Raw genomic sequence first — 13,433 nt, forward strand, 5'->3', positions numbered from 1 at the left:
GATTTCCGGAGGAATTACTTTACTTCTCGTTTTCTTGTTTTGACATGTTTGATAATAAATTCAATTAATTTCCTCAAGTCAGGTGTGCTGTGCCCGTGACCAAGGATTGAACTGTCCCCACCCTCATCCAGACCCCCGAGCCTTTCCTTGTGTGTTCGGCTCCCCGCCCGGGACAGGAAGCAGAGTCACAGAGTTTTGGCCTCTTTCCGGCATAGCCCTGCTCCATCCCGGACTTACCCCCAGCTCGCAGCGCCCTCAGCTCCCGGGCACCCCGAGCTCCCGGCGCTTCAGCGCAGCGGCGCTTCCTTGGCCTCCTGCCCGGGCCGGGCCCAGCGCCGGGGCCGCTCCTCAGCCCAGGCTAACGAGAAATGGCGGAGCTCAGCCCAAGGCAGGCGAGTCCGTGCCGTGTGCAGAGCCCGCCGCTGGCTGCGATTGGCTGCTTCTGCCGTCACTCGTGGCTCTGGCGCGCGCTGATTGGGCAGAGCGGGGACAAGCCCGGCCCCGCTGGCGCCCCCAGGGCGGCCGTGGGGCAGGAGAGCCGCCATTGCCGGAGCGTCTGTGCGGGCCCGGCAGCGGCGGCAGCAGCGGCCGGAGCCCGGTGAGGCGGCGGCGGAGCTCGGAGGCGGCCCCGGCCATCGCAGGTGGGAGCCGCGCTCGGTTCTGCGGGGGCTCGGGGCTCGCTGCGGGCCCGGGAGGTTGTGTAATAAATGGAATTGATTCATGCTGACTAAATTGTAACTATTCGGAATGTTATTATTAGAAGCAACCAATGGAATCAGTGTTATAAGGCAGATGTACCCCTTTGCAGATGTTACATGTTAAAATTGAGGTACAGGATGTAGTTTAGAAGATAAGTGATGTTTCAAGACCAAAACGGCCTTGAGATGGACAAAATTAAAACGAGTTTAAGCATTGGGCCTAAAAATCAGTAAATATCAGACTAATGAGTAGAGTAACATAACACAACCCTTAGTACGCACACACAAACCTGTAAGGTTATCCAAAGGACAATGAGGAAGAGGAGAAGCCTTCGCCAAAAGACCCCCAAAAGAAGACTGAAGACCCCCTAACAACAAGTGAAGCATGTACCGTGAAGAATAGTGACCTAAAGCCGGCAAAATCGGAAATAGGAGGAAACATACGGGAAACATTCATGAATATGTACAAGCACACAGTATATAAGGTTAGCTGGAAGTGCTTTGTTCTGTACGTGAGGTGGAGTGAGAAGCGCCCCCCGTACTCCGGTCGGTTTTGCTTATGCCTTAACCATTTGTAACCACTGACCAATTATATTCAAACACACACATACACATATCTATATCTATATCTATATATCTATATCTATATCTATATCTATAAATATAAATATAAATATAAATATATAAAAATATATGTCTGAATATATCTACTAAATTGTATCTTTCTTACTAAATTGTATTCTTTTACTAAATTGTATTATTTTATTATTTTGTATCCAATTTATTAAAGTATATTATCAATTAATTAGATTGATTGTTTGGAAATTTGAAAGTCATTTATAACAATTTGGTGCCAAAACCCGGGAACTCCAATCTAGGAGAAGAACGGCTAATGATGGGAAGGAGCTCCCCACCAATTTTTCAAGGTGGTGCCAAGGTTAGATCGTGCTCCCTTGGAAATAGAAGTTCCACTTAGGATAAAGCATAAGCAGAAGAAGCTGGCTGAAAGAAGCGTGCAGAAGAGCTCCCGTAGAGTGCCGGCCAGAGATAAAGGTGCCTGTAAAACGTCTTGTGCACAAGAAGCGCTGGGCAAACGGAGTGTGTGAGTCCCACGGGGCTGGGCAGGGGGGAGCTGTGTGCCTGTGTGTGTGTGTGCAGTGGCTGAGACGGGGCTGGGCAGCCCGGACCCACAAAGGGAGTGCAGACCTCCGGCCGTACCGCGTTTTCGGCTCTCCGCGAGGAGACCGGCCGGGAAAGGAGGGAAGGGAAAGAGAAGAACGAGTGAAAATCCCCGGCAGGGACGGGAGGGAGAGTCCCAATCTTAAAACCCACGGGAAAGTCCTCGGGGAGAAGGGAGCGATCTGATCACTGAGTGAAGTGACTCAGGAGGAGAGTGATCGAGTCAGGTTCAACTTCCTTTAAAAAGAGAAAATAGTTGGGAACTTTAGTACGTAGCTAAGAGGGATTGGGAAGAGAAGTAGCCAGAAATGAGTAGTCGAAGAGGGGTAAAAGAAATTGAGAAAGAGAGGAAATTAGACAGGAAGCGAGTAGTTGGCAAAAGACGGGATAGAGCAACAGAGTAATATTGAGGGAGGGGGGAAGTTGAAGCACGGAGTGAGTGAGGGGGATCAAGATTCTCCTGGTACCGGAGATTTCTTGCTTGGTTGCTGCCAGAGATGGGTTCAAGGGACAGTAAGTCCTTGAACCCAGGGGCTGGGAATTATAAGGGGAATTCGCAAGAGCCCGGAATATCTGAGAACCGTGAGGGGGTTTCTCAGGAGGGGAGCATTCCTCAGGACAGTCCACTGAGGATGATGTTATGATTTTGGAATACATGGGAATCCAGGAGAGGAAAAACAAGCAGAAAATGATTAATTATTGTATGTTTAAATAGACAAAGAAAATGATCCGAAAATATAATTTGAATTGGCCAAAGTTTGGATCGTTTAAAGATTAGATTTGTTAAGCTTTAAATCAGTATGTAAATTCAAAAGAACCTTTTTATCAAGAAGAGAGCGACTATGCTACCCTGTAGCTTCCCCGGGGTGGGGGGAAAGATAAATTCATTACTAAAACACAAGAAAGCGAGAGTTATCTGTTGTATCCTTTACAAACTAATAAGTAGCAGAAAAAAAAAAAAAAGAAAGAAAAAAAAAAAAGAGGTAAAACTGTTCCTTCATCTAAAGATATTTTGCTGGAAATAGAAACAGCAGCACTACCTAAATCCCATTTAACTGAAAAGTGTGCAGTGCTGGCTGTGCCAAGTGAACTCTAACATATAACACGACTGACCATTTGTTACAACCTGGCATTAATTTGGTTTGGTTTATTATATTTAGACATTCAAAAGACAAATTCTGCCTTGCTCAGAGTCTGTGAAGCACAAACACATTTTATGAATATATAGTATCTAAATGGTGTGTTACAGTTGTGTTATGTGCATTATAAGTGTTAAAAACATGTAGCAGGTTTTTTTTTCACAGAAACTTATATGTCCGTATTTTTAAAATGTTTGTTTTCCAATATTTTGTATAGTCAATATAAATGGTTTTGACTAAATGTTTTATTTATTTAACAGCAAAAATTGTGCTAAAAGAACCCCCTGTTAATTAAAGCTTTATTAATAAATTGCTAACTGAAGTTGTGGAAAAAGTAACTTTTATTGTAGTTGGCACATCTCTGGAGCTTTAATAGTTTAAATTAAAAGAAAAAAAAAAAAAAACTGCCTAAGAGAGAGAGAGATAAGACAGTGCTGTGAAATCTGTGCCATCCTTGAAACAAGCAGAGTTGAAGTGGCTCATAGGAACCTTATGAGGCCAAGGGTAGCAGTGAGACCGAACGTGTCAGTGACCAGACCCCAGGGTATAAACTTTGCTACCAAGAAGAGCGGCACCTCGGCCCTTGGCTGCAGCCCAAGGGGCCTTGAGGAAGGCAGAGAGTGAAAACTCCTGAGGATTATTTTCACTGTGTTCATTAAGATACCCTTGGCAACTGGCCAAAACCATGAAGCAGGATGGGACAGAATCCAAAAAAATAAGAAACAAGTGATATTAAAACAAGCAGCACAAAAGCAAACAATGAGCAAACAAACTATGCAAAAACAAAATCACAATAATTCTGATCCATGTGACAAATGCAAACAAATATGACAAATGCAAAAACAAGATAAAATCTGTGTTTGTGGCACATCCATATGTTAATGCTGCCTGTTACAATCACGGTAATTTTATAAAAGTATAAAAAAATCTCAGGGGAAGAATTAGACAAAATGAATAAGTAGTGTGAACAGTTGAAACAGCAGTATAGCAACTGAGATTGGCCAACTTAAACTAAAATCATTCTGTAGGTTTAATGCAAGAAGTAGTTATAGAATTAAAATTATTTAAATGTTAAATTTGTGAAAGACTTAAAATAGCTAAAAAAATAGCTGTGGGAAAGTGAGAGTCTAGCTCCAGACCAATTTTTAAAATGAAATCTTACTCAAACTTCCAAGAGAATAAAATGACCTAGAAGATAAATTTTGAATCATCAAATAATTAAAACAGTTTGTATCAGATAACAATACTAACACCTGGCCACCAAAAACTCCTGCTGGATATTAGAGAATGACAAAAAGAAACTAATTGTAGGATAACCATGTTGATTTGTGCTGGTATAAAAGTTCTGGAGCTAACCCTTACCAATCCATAAGTGACCTAAAATTCTATTGGGAACAACCAGGTACAACAAGTAACAAATGGAAAGCCCCTGATAGAATATATTAAATTTGTGAGTAAAGAGCATACAGTGAATTACCTCAAAAGTGAAAAAGAACCTGTATCTGAAGAGTTATATGACCCTCCTTCTTCGTTATACCGAGGTCCAGGAGCAATATGTTAAGAACACCACTTTATGAAACATTAAAGAACAATAAAAGGGACTTGAACCTTGACTTTCCAAAAGCAAGAAGAAACCAGAAATGAAGACAAATGGCCTGCAGAGAGATGACCCAGCCACTTGAGCTGCAGATGGATCTTAGAGATATAGAACCCAAATCTATCTATTGAATCAGTTCATAAAGCTGCAGACAGTAGTTAAAGTTGTTTCAAACCACACCTCTACTGCCCTAAAGCTGCTGGCCAAGCAACATTCACAAGTGTGAGCATTTGTTTATGAAAACAGAATTGCCCTGGAGTATTTGTTAGCTGAAGAAGGGGGAGTTTGTAGAGAGTTTAACAAATCTGAGTGTTGTATAAAGATAAATGATTATAGAAGAGCCGTCACAAAAATTGCTAAAGATATATATACCAGTTCAAAAATAGAATTTTATTTTGAAGACTGATTAGTGAGATAACCTTTTTAGAAGCACTTAGTGGAAAAAGTTAAAATTTATGGTATAGTGTTTTATATTAAGATTATTGTTTCTATTTTGTATAATTTCATGCCTTATTAGACTAATCCATTCAGTAATTCAAGGAATACTGAACGAAAAGAAACTATAATAGCTCAAAAAAAAAAAGTTAACTAAATTTGAAAGAGTGCAAAAAGCTTGATACAGCATGAAAAATGTTAAAAAATTAGAACTGAAAATAAAGTAAATGCAAGAAATGAAATTATTGAGAAGATAAAAAAATTAAAATTTAAGTTTATGGTTTTTTTTAAAAAAGCACCAATAAATGCAATAAAAAAGAGAAATGGGGGATTAAAATAAATGGAATTGATTCGTGCTGACTAAATTGTAACTATTTGGAAAGTTATTATCAGAAGCAACCAAAAGAATCAGTGTTACGAGGCAGATGTACCCCTTTACAGATGTTACATGTTAAAATTGAGGTACAGGATGTAGTTTAGAAGATAAGTGATGTCTCATGACCAAAACGGCCTTGAAATGGACAAAATTAGAACGACTTTAAGCATTGGGCCTAAAAATCACTAAATATCAGGCTAATGAGTAGAGTAACATAACACAACGCTTAGTACGCACACACAAACCTGTAAGGTTATCCAAAGGACAATGAGGAAGAGGAGAAGCCTTCGCCAAAAGACCATGAAAAGAAGACTGAAGACCCCCTAACAACAAGTGAAGCATGTACCGTGAAGAAAAGTGACATAAAGACAGAAAAATCGGAAATAAGAGGAAAGTTATGGGAAGTATTAATGAATATGTATAAGCATACAGTATATAAGTTTAGCTTGAAGTGATTTGCTCTGTACATGAGGCAGGGTGAGGAACCCGGTTGGTTTTGCTTATGCTTTAATCCTACTTAATTACTGGCAAATATATATATAAATTGTAACTTTTTGCTAAATGATATTCTTTTACTAAACTGTATTCTTTTATACCAAATTACTATTCAATTTACTAAATTGTATTCATTTTAATTAAACTGCCATTAACCCAAGGGACCTAGCTGTCAAAATTGTAATTTCTTTTATAACAACCGGTGAGGCGGCGGCGGAGCTCGGAGGCGGCCCCGGCCATCGCAGGTGGGAGCCGCGCTCGGTTCTGCGGGGGCTCGGGGCTCGCTGCGGGCCCGGGAGGGGGCGGCAGGGGGCTGTGGCGGGTGGCTTGTGCCGTGGCCGGCCCGTGTTGGCCCTGGGCTGAGGGCGCTGCGGGAGCGGCTGCCCGCGGTCTCCTTGCCGCTGGGGCCTCGGCAGGAGGCGGTGGCGGAGCAGCGCTGGCTCGTCCCGCTTCGTGTCGGGAGGCCGGAGGTGGCTGCGCTGTGCCCGGGACGCTGCGCTGGGGCCGCCTCCGAGCTCCGCCGCCGCCTCACCGGGCTCCGGCCGCTGCTGCCGCCGCTGCCGGGCCCGCACAGACGCTCCGGCAATGGCGGCTCTCCTGCCCCACGGCCGCCCTGGGGGCGCCAGCGGGGCCGGGCTTGTCCCCGCTCTGCCCAATCAGCGCGCGCCAGAGCCACGAGTGACGGCAGAAGCAGCCAATCGCAGCCAGCGGCGGGCTCTGCACACGGCACGGACTCGCCTGCCTTGGGCTGAGCTCCGCCATTTCTCGTTAGCCTGGGCTGAGGAGGGGCCCCGGCGCTGGGCCCGGCCCGGGCAGGAGGCCAAGGAAGCGCCGCTGCGCTGAAGCGCCGGGAGCTCGGGGTGCCCGGGAGCTGAGGGCGCTGCGAGCTGGGGGTGAGTCCGGGATGGAGCAGGGCTATGCCGGAGCGAGGCCAAAACTCTGTGACTCTCCTTCCTGTCCCGGGCGGGGAGCAGAACACACAAGGAAAGGCTCGGGGGTCTGGATGAGGGTGGGGACAGTTCAATCCTTGGTCACGGGCACAGCACACCTGATTTGGGGAAATTAATTGAATTTGTTTTCAAACGTGTCAGAGCAAGAAAACGAGAAGTAAAGTAATTCCTCCGGAAATCCATCTTCCCCCCAGCTGTCCCTCCTTCCCGGGCTTAACTTTCTGCCCCTCTCCGTCCCCCTCCCCGCCCAGAGGCACAGGGATGGGGGTTCACAGTCAGGTCATGTCAGTGCCTCCCCCTGAGGGACAGGAATCCTTGTCCTGCTGCAGCCTGGGGTCCCTGCCAGGGGCCAGAGTCCCTCAGGACCAGGCTGCTCCAGCGGGGATCGCCAGGGGGATCCCCGAGTCCGGCCAGGAGCCACTTCCATGGCTCTGCAGGGGCTTCCCCCGGGCTCGGGGCCTCTCTCAGGCACCCCCTGCTCCGGCCCGGCCTCATTGCCCCCCTCACCCCCCCATGCAGCGAGTGCCCGGGCAGGGAGATCCACGATTTTCACGGGGCTGAATCTTGGAGTTTCTGAGCTTTATTGGGCTGAATGTTGGTACTTTGGTTTCTTGTGAGGGCTGAACATTTCTGTTTTGGAGGGGATTTTGACTGAATCTTGTTTGATTAGTTTTTGATCTGTTTTGATGTTTGGAGGGTGTTTGGGCTGAATCTTGGTGTTCTGGAGATTCTTACAGGCACAAGATGCCCAGTGATTTTCTGAGATGAACTTGGAGAAGGAGGAACCCCCAGCCCAAGGCGCTCTCCTGTTGTTTTTTTCTCCCCAGCCAGGATTTTACATTCCCAAACCGTGTCCAGATGGAGGAGGAGGAGGAAAAGCCCTGGAGATGCCGCACAAGGAGGGGCTGCAAACCCAATCCACGGAGTTGTGAGGAGGAAAGATCCCCCCAGTGCCAGGGACACGGCCAGAGATCCAGCCAGAGCTCAGAGCTGGGGGAGAAGCCCCACAAGTGCTTGGAATGTGGGAAGGGCTTCAGAAAGAGCTCCCACCTGATCCTACACCAGAGGATCCACACTGGGGAAAAGCCCTACGAGTGTGGGAAATGTGGGAAGAGCTTCAGCCGGAGCTCTGACTTTTGGAAACACCAGACGATCCACACTGGGGAAAAGCCCTATGAGTGTGGGAAATGTGGGAAGAGCTTCAGAGATATCTCTGACCTGATGAGACACCAGGTGATCCACACTGGGGAACGGCCCTACACCTGCTTGGAATGTGGGAAGAGCTTTCGGTGGAGCTCCTACCTGAGGGCACACCAACGCATCCACACTGGGGAGAGGCCCTATGAGTGTCCTGAATGTGGGAAGAGGTTTCAGACCAGCTCTGATGTCCTCAAACATGAGCGGATTCACACAGAGGAGAGGCCCTTCCGCTGCCCCGACTGCGGGAAGGGCTTCCAGCAGAACGGCAACCTCACCGTCCACCGGCGCATCCACAGTGGGGAGAGGCCCTACGAGTGTCCCCAGTGTGGGAAGAGCTTCTCCACCAGCTCTAACTTGACCCGACACCAACGGAGGCACCAGTAAGGGAAGCCCTGCGAGTGCCCCGAGTGTGGGAAGAGCTTCGTGCGCTGCTCCAGCTCCATCCCCCATGGGAGGATCGGCGTTGGATGATCCCCAGTGACCCCCGTTGGGCAGAGCCCTGGTGATCCGTGGTCCTGGTGATCCGTGTTGGGAAGACACCTGGCTGGGAGGCTCCACATCTTCCTGGCTCCCTGTGGGCACCTGGATGAAATCAGGGGAATGAAAATCCAACAGGATACAGAATGACAATGGGAATTGTTGACTTTCAGTCCTTGAGAACCTTTTGCCTCAGGAGCTGTGTGGGCAGAGAAAAGGGGGTGACACCAGGGGTGGAGGGCCCAGGGGGAGCACACACGCTCTGTGGAGGGGGAGGACACGACCCCTGGGACCCCCCCTCACCTTCCTGCACAGGCAGAAGCCGAGCCCCAGTGCCAGGAAGATGAAGCCCAACACAGAGACTCCAATCCCCATCAGCATCTTGCTGTGGGCAGCGTTTGATGGCATCCCTGGGCGGTCTGCAGAGGTCAGGACCCCCAAAACCTTTCACAGACACCTCAAGACCCTCCAAGGACCCTCCCAGTCTCTCCCAGCCCATCCAGGACCCTCTGAAACCTTCATTGGACTCACTAATTTTGAAAAAGGATGAATTAAAGAAAAACTAGAGATCTTAGCTAGAGACAGGTTTTGCTAGAACTAGAGTTAATGATTAAGTGAGAAGCAAGATTTGAGATAATGAATCTCGGACTTAGGTAAAAAATTACTTGTCATTGTATATTTGTTTAGATGTGCTTATAATGAGAAAAGAGAAACTGATAAACGGGTTCAGGAAGATCACAGACCTTACATCTGGAAACCCATTTCAAAGTCACAATGGAGGAAACTGGAGTTGTACCAAATGTCATTTGTAATATCAACCATTCTAAAGGTAGAAAGGTGAGAGTGAGGAAGAGCGGTTTTCTTTCATCTCTTGATGACGAATCCTCACCAAAATGACCCCCTCCTCAAATTACAGAGCCCACCATGCAGGCGTAATGACATTTTAAAATCATTACCATGAATTTTAATCCGAAGTGGAGCATGGGAGGTGTTAGCATTATGAATATGTATTAGTATTAATATGTATTAGTATTTTGGATATTTAAGACTTTTTTAAATAAACAGACACTCGAATCTTTTGTCAACTTGCAGTGAGTATTAAGGGATGACTCCCACACTCACCCAGTGCTGTGATTAAACATCCACTTTGTAACTTTAAACTGTTGGAGAGGTTTTTTATCCAATAACAGATTGATATTGATACTGGATCAATATCGCTATTTTGGTAAATCACTGCCAGTCTCTTCCCAGCCTCCCCAGGACCCACAAGAGCCCCTCCTGTTCCTCTCAGGGTCCCACAGCCCCCTCTGGGCCCCCCCAGTGCCTCCCCCGCTGCCCCCGGCGCTGTGGGGGCCGGGCCGTGCCCCAGTGCCGGCTCAGGGGGTGCTCCAGGCTGACGTGCTCCACCTGGCAGCTGGAGCTGAGCCCGCATTGCCGGGGGCGGTTTCCAGCAGCACCAGGAGCTGCTGGCTCCAGTCCCCGCTGGGGAGCACGGCAGTGGCCAGCACGTGGCCCGAGAGCTGCTGCTGGCCCTGGGAGCAGCTCAGCTGGATGTGGGCAGGGGAGAAATCCATCAGGGAGCAGAGCAGGCGGCCGGGGCCGGGCTGGGAGCTGGAGGGCACCAGCGAGATGGACACGGTGAGGGCACTGGGAGAGAGCAGAGACAGACTGGGATCAGCTGGAGGGGAGCTGTGAGAGATGGGTGAGGAGTGGTGTGGCATTGTGAGGGACTGGGAATGGACTGTGAGGGCCTGGGGTGGCACTGAAAGAGATGAGAGCAGATACTGGGACACTGGAAGAGAGTGTGTAGGTCTGGGAGTGAAGTGAGAATGAACTCGGAATAGAATGGGAATGGGCTAAAAAGTAATGGGAGTGACTCTGGGGCCTCTGAGCGGCACTGTGGTGGGACTGGGAAGGACTGTGGTGGCACTGGGCGGGACTGTGGTGGCACTGGGAGGGACTGTGGTGGCACTGGGAGGGACTGGGAATGAAGTGCGCGGCACTGGGAGGCCGAGTCCAGCGCGGGGCTCTCGGCTCTGTGGATCTGCCCGGCAACTGATGAGTCATCAGAGAGACGCGCTCTGATTGGCTGAGAGGCGAGGGACTCCACGAGAGGCGAGATGGATCAGGGGGGCATTTGGGGTGACGGGGATGGACTGGGAGAGGCTGGGATGGACTGGGAGAGCCACGGGAGCCACTAGGAGGTCTCAGGGATGGGCAGAAGGAAGGCTGAGGGCTCTGGGGTGATTCCCAGGGAGGTTTGGAGGGACCTCTCCCTGCCCTTGTCCCGAACCACGAGGACTTGGATTTGTTTCAGTTCAGTGGAATTCATGGTGATTTGGGAGGAACTGGAGCAAAGCAGCTGGCAAGCACAGTGGGCTTGACGAGGACTGAACCAGGGCAGGAGTTGTGGCTGTCTCGAGTGAGCTCTCACAGTGTGAACCTTCATGGGGTCTTTCTAATGGAATTTTGTTGAATTTTTACATTCATTATTAAAAAGCAGAGTCAGAAGTGGAGCTCTGCTTTCAGCTTGAAATGAGGGGATGGAACGTGGGCGCTGGGACTTCCGTAACCTCAAGTTGTTCCTTGATACTGGACACTTTAGCTTTGGCAATCTGAAGCCCTTCAGCAGCAATGGCTCTGCCACCCCCTGGTTTCTGGCTCAGACCCAGCTCGGAGCTTGGACAAGGTCTGGGCTTTGTCCTCTTGAGCTTCAGGAGCCTCCCGGGAAGCACCAGCCCTCCCCAGCCCACCCTTGGTAGGACTTTTTCTTTTCTCTCTCCTGACGATTTTATCCCCAAAACTGCCGTGGGAACGTTGTATCCAAGCACATCCTCCAGCGCTGCACTTTCCTCCTGTGAATTCCCTGTGCAGGGAATGTGTCTGTGCTTTTCCCTGCTCTGTTGACTGACAAACAAACCTGAGCCCGTGGGACTGTCAGAGCTCCTTCATGCAATGAAATCAGGTTGTGTTGATCATGGCATGTTCTGGAGGAGCTTTTATTGGTGTATCTTGTGCTGCTGGAAATGACACAAGAGCCAGGAGGGAACAGAAGCTGCTGCTGCCCGTTGGCTCAGGGCCAGGGAACCAAGTTGTGCTCCCGTGCAGTTGGGCCCTGCTGGAAGCAGAGCCGCCTTTCCCTTGAGCAGCTCAAGCTTGTGACAGCTCCAAACAGGAAACCTCAGCAGAAAACTCCTCCTCCAAACTCAGCTGCTTTCCCTCCTGCAGCTGTTTGGGAAAGAGCCTCAAAGCACAGACTCTGCTGGGAGCCATTGGTGCATTTCCTCCCTCCCGGCAGCAGCAGCAGCTCCTGAGCCCTTCACGGGCTCCTGTCCCTTCGCAAACCCTTCAGCTCCCTTTGAACTCTCAGCAGTCACTAACACATGTATTTCTTTCATATTTAAGCTGCATTTAAACTTCTCTTTTTCTCTCCTCTCTACATTTTTGGGTTTTTCCTCTTTATCTCCTTTAATCCCGTCAGCACCAGTAGGATGGGGATGGAGTCTTGGGGTGGGTGTGGGATGAACTGAGGATCCAGCAGAGAAGGGCAAGGCAGAGGGGAGAGGACTCAGCCAACCCTTCTCCTGCTCTCTCCTCCCCCAGAGTGCAGCTAAAGCAAGTCAGACTGGAAAGGATCCCACAAATGCTGTGTTCTCCTCCCTCTGAGCTTGGCTGGGGATCCTCAGCTTCAGTCTGGTGCAGTGGCTGAGATTGGCTAATTTGACTTTTTTGGCTAAAGCACTAAATAATGTGGTGGGTTTAGCGCTGGCTGAAATCTCCAGGGCACTTACTCATTTCTTATTGTGAGATATGGATTAGGAGAAGGGCAAAACAGGCTTAAAAGTTAAAAGGATTAAAGAAACTTTATTAACAGGACTACAAGAATGAGATACGAGAATAAAACTTTCAGAACGCCTTTCTTCTCCTGAATAACTTTTGTGGTTTTTTTTTTTTTTTAAACTGACAGCATAGAGATAGAACTTGGGATGTTTAAACAGTATTCATTACACAAGAGTTTTTTATTAGTTTTTGTAGGGAGAGGAGTCTTTTCTTATTGTATCATGGAGTCCTTTTTACAAGAAACAGGTTTTTTGTGGTTTTTTATTTTTACAAAGAGCAGCCATCTGGGAAAAATTTTTTCTATCGTGACATTTTTCTCATTTTTACAGCCCTCCTAGAGGTGTGTCTATGGGTTATGAATTCATGGGGTGTTATTTTAAGGATGAGTTGTTTGAAGGAAACTGTTTTCTTCTTCTGTTTTTGTGATCATCTTTGGAAACAGAAGGTTTCTTCTTCTCTCCCTGGAGGCAAAGGGCATTTTATTGTTTTTATTTATTTTTCTGTTCAAACTTTTTATGGGATTACAGTTACTTTAACATTTGTTTGGTTTCATTAATGGATGCTTTTCCTTACATTTACAATTTGTATACTTTATTTTTTTATACTTTTTTTTCATGAATTAAAGGAGATGTTTTAGTATATCATTGTTTATTTCTATGGCTTTACTATAATAATATTTTAGTTTCAGTTGCCATTTTTTCATCTTTTTTCTATCTAAGGTTTGTCTTTTTTGTTTACTGACTTTGATGTTTTAATGTTGGGTTTTTTTGCATGTTGTTACTCTGTCCTTTTCTGTCCCTGGAGAGATGAACAAGGTTTGTAGGTCTCATCTCTGTATTGAAAGGGTTAATATCTTGCCCAGTGTTATAGATACATTTTATATTGTTGGCTTTTCATAAATATTAAAATGAATGTTATGTGTATAAGAATGAGAAATTTTGTTGTATTAATATAGTTTTGTTTTTTTCTGTTATTGATGAAATTTAGAAATAGTAGTATAATACATATATGTTAGGTTATGGCATAGTATTAAAATAAAAACTGCTT

The 13,433-nt window shown here is 47.2% G+C and overlaps 2 protein-coding genes across 2 annotated transcripts in view; one reads left to right on the forward strand and one right to left on the reverse strand.

The window, feature by feature from the left end:
* LOC131588581 (zinc finger protein 239-like) overlaps positions 1-436 on the reverse strand; it is a 166,786-nt gene extending 166,350 nt beyond the window's left edge. Inside the window, exon 1 of the mRNA XM_058857530.1 lies at positions 238-436. The gene's annotated coding sequence lies outside the window, so the exon portion shown is untranslated. The remainder of the gene's footprint in view (positions 1-237) is intronic.
* LOC131588529 (zinc finger protein 850-like) overlaps positions 1-13,433 on the forward strand; it is a 78,077-nt gene that overhangs the window by 45,164 nt on the left and 19,480 nt on the right. The window contains exons 4-5 of the mRNA XM_058857424.1: positions 1,970-1,979; positions 7,872-8,449. Of these exons, the coding sequence (XP_058713407.1) occupies positions 1,970-1,979; positions 7,872-8,449 (588 nt within the window). The remainder of the gene's footprint in view (positions 1-1,969; positions 1,980-7,871; positions 8,450-13,433) is intronic.

This window comes from Poecile atricapillus, chromosome 26 (assembly GCF_030490865.1).
Source record: "Poecile atricapillus isolate bPoeAtr1 chromosome 26, bPoeAtr1.hap1, whole genome shotgun sequence".
NCBI lineage: Eukaryota > Metazoa > Chordata > Aves > Passeriformes > Paridae > Poecile > Poecile atricapillus.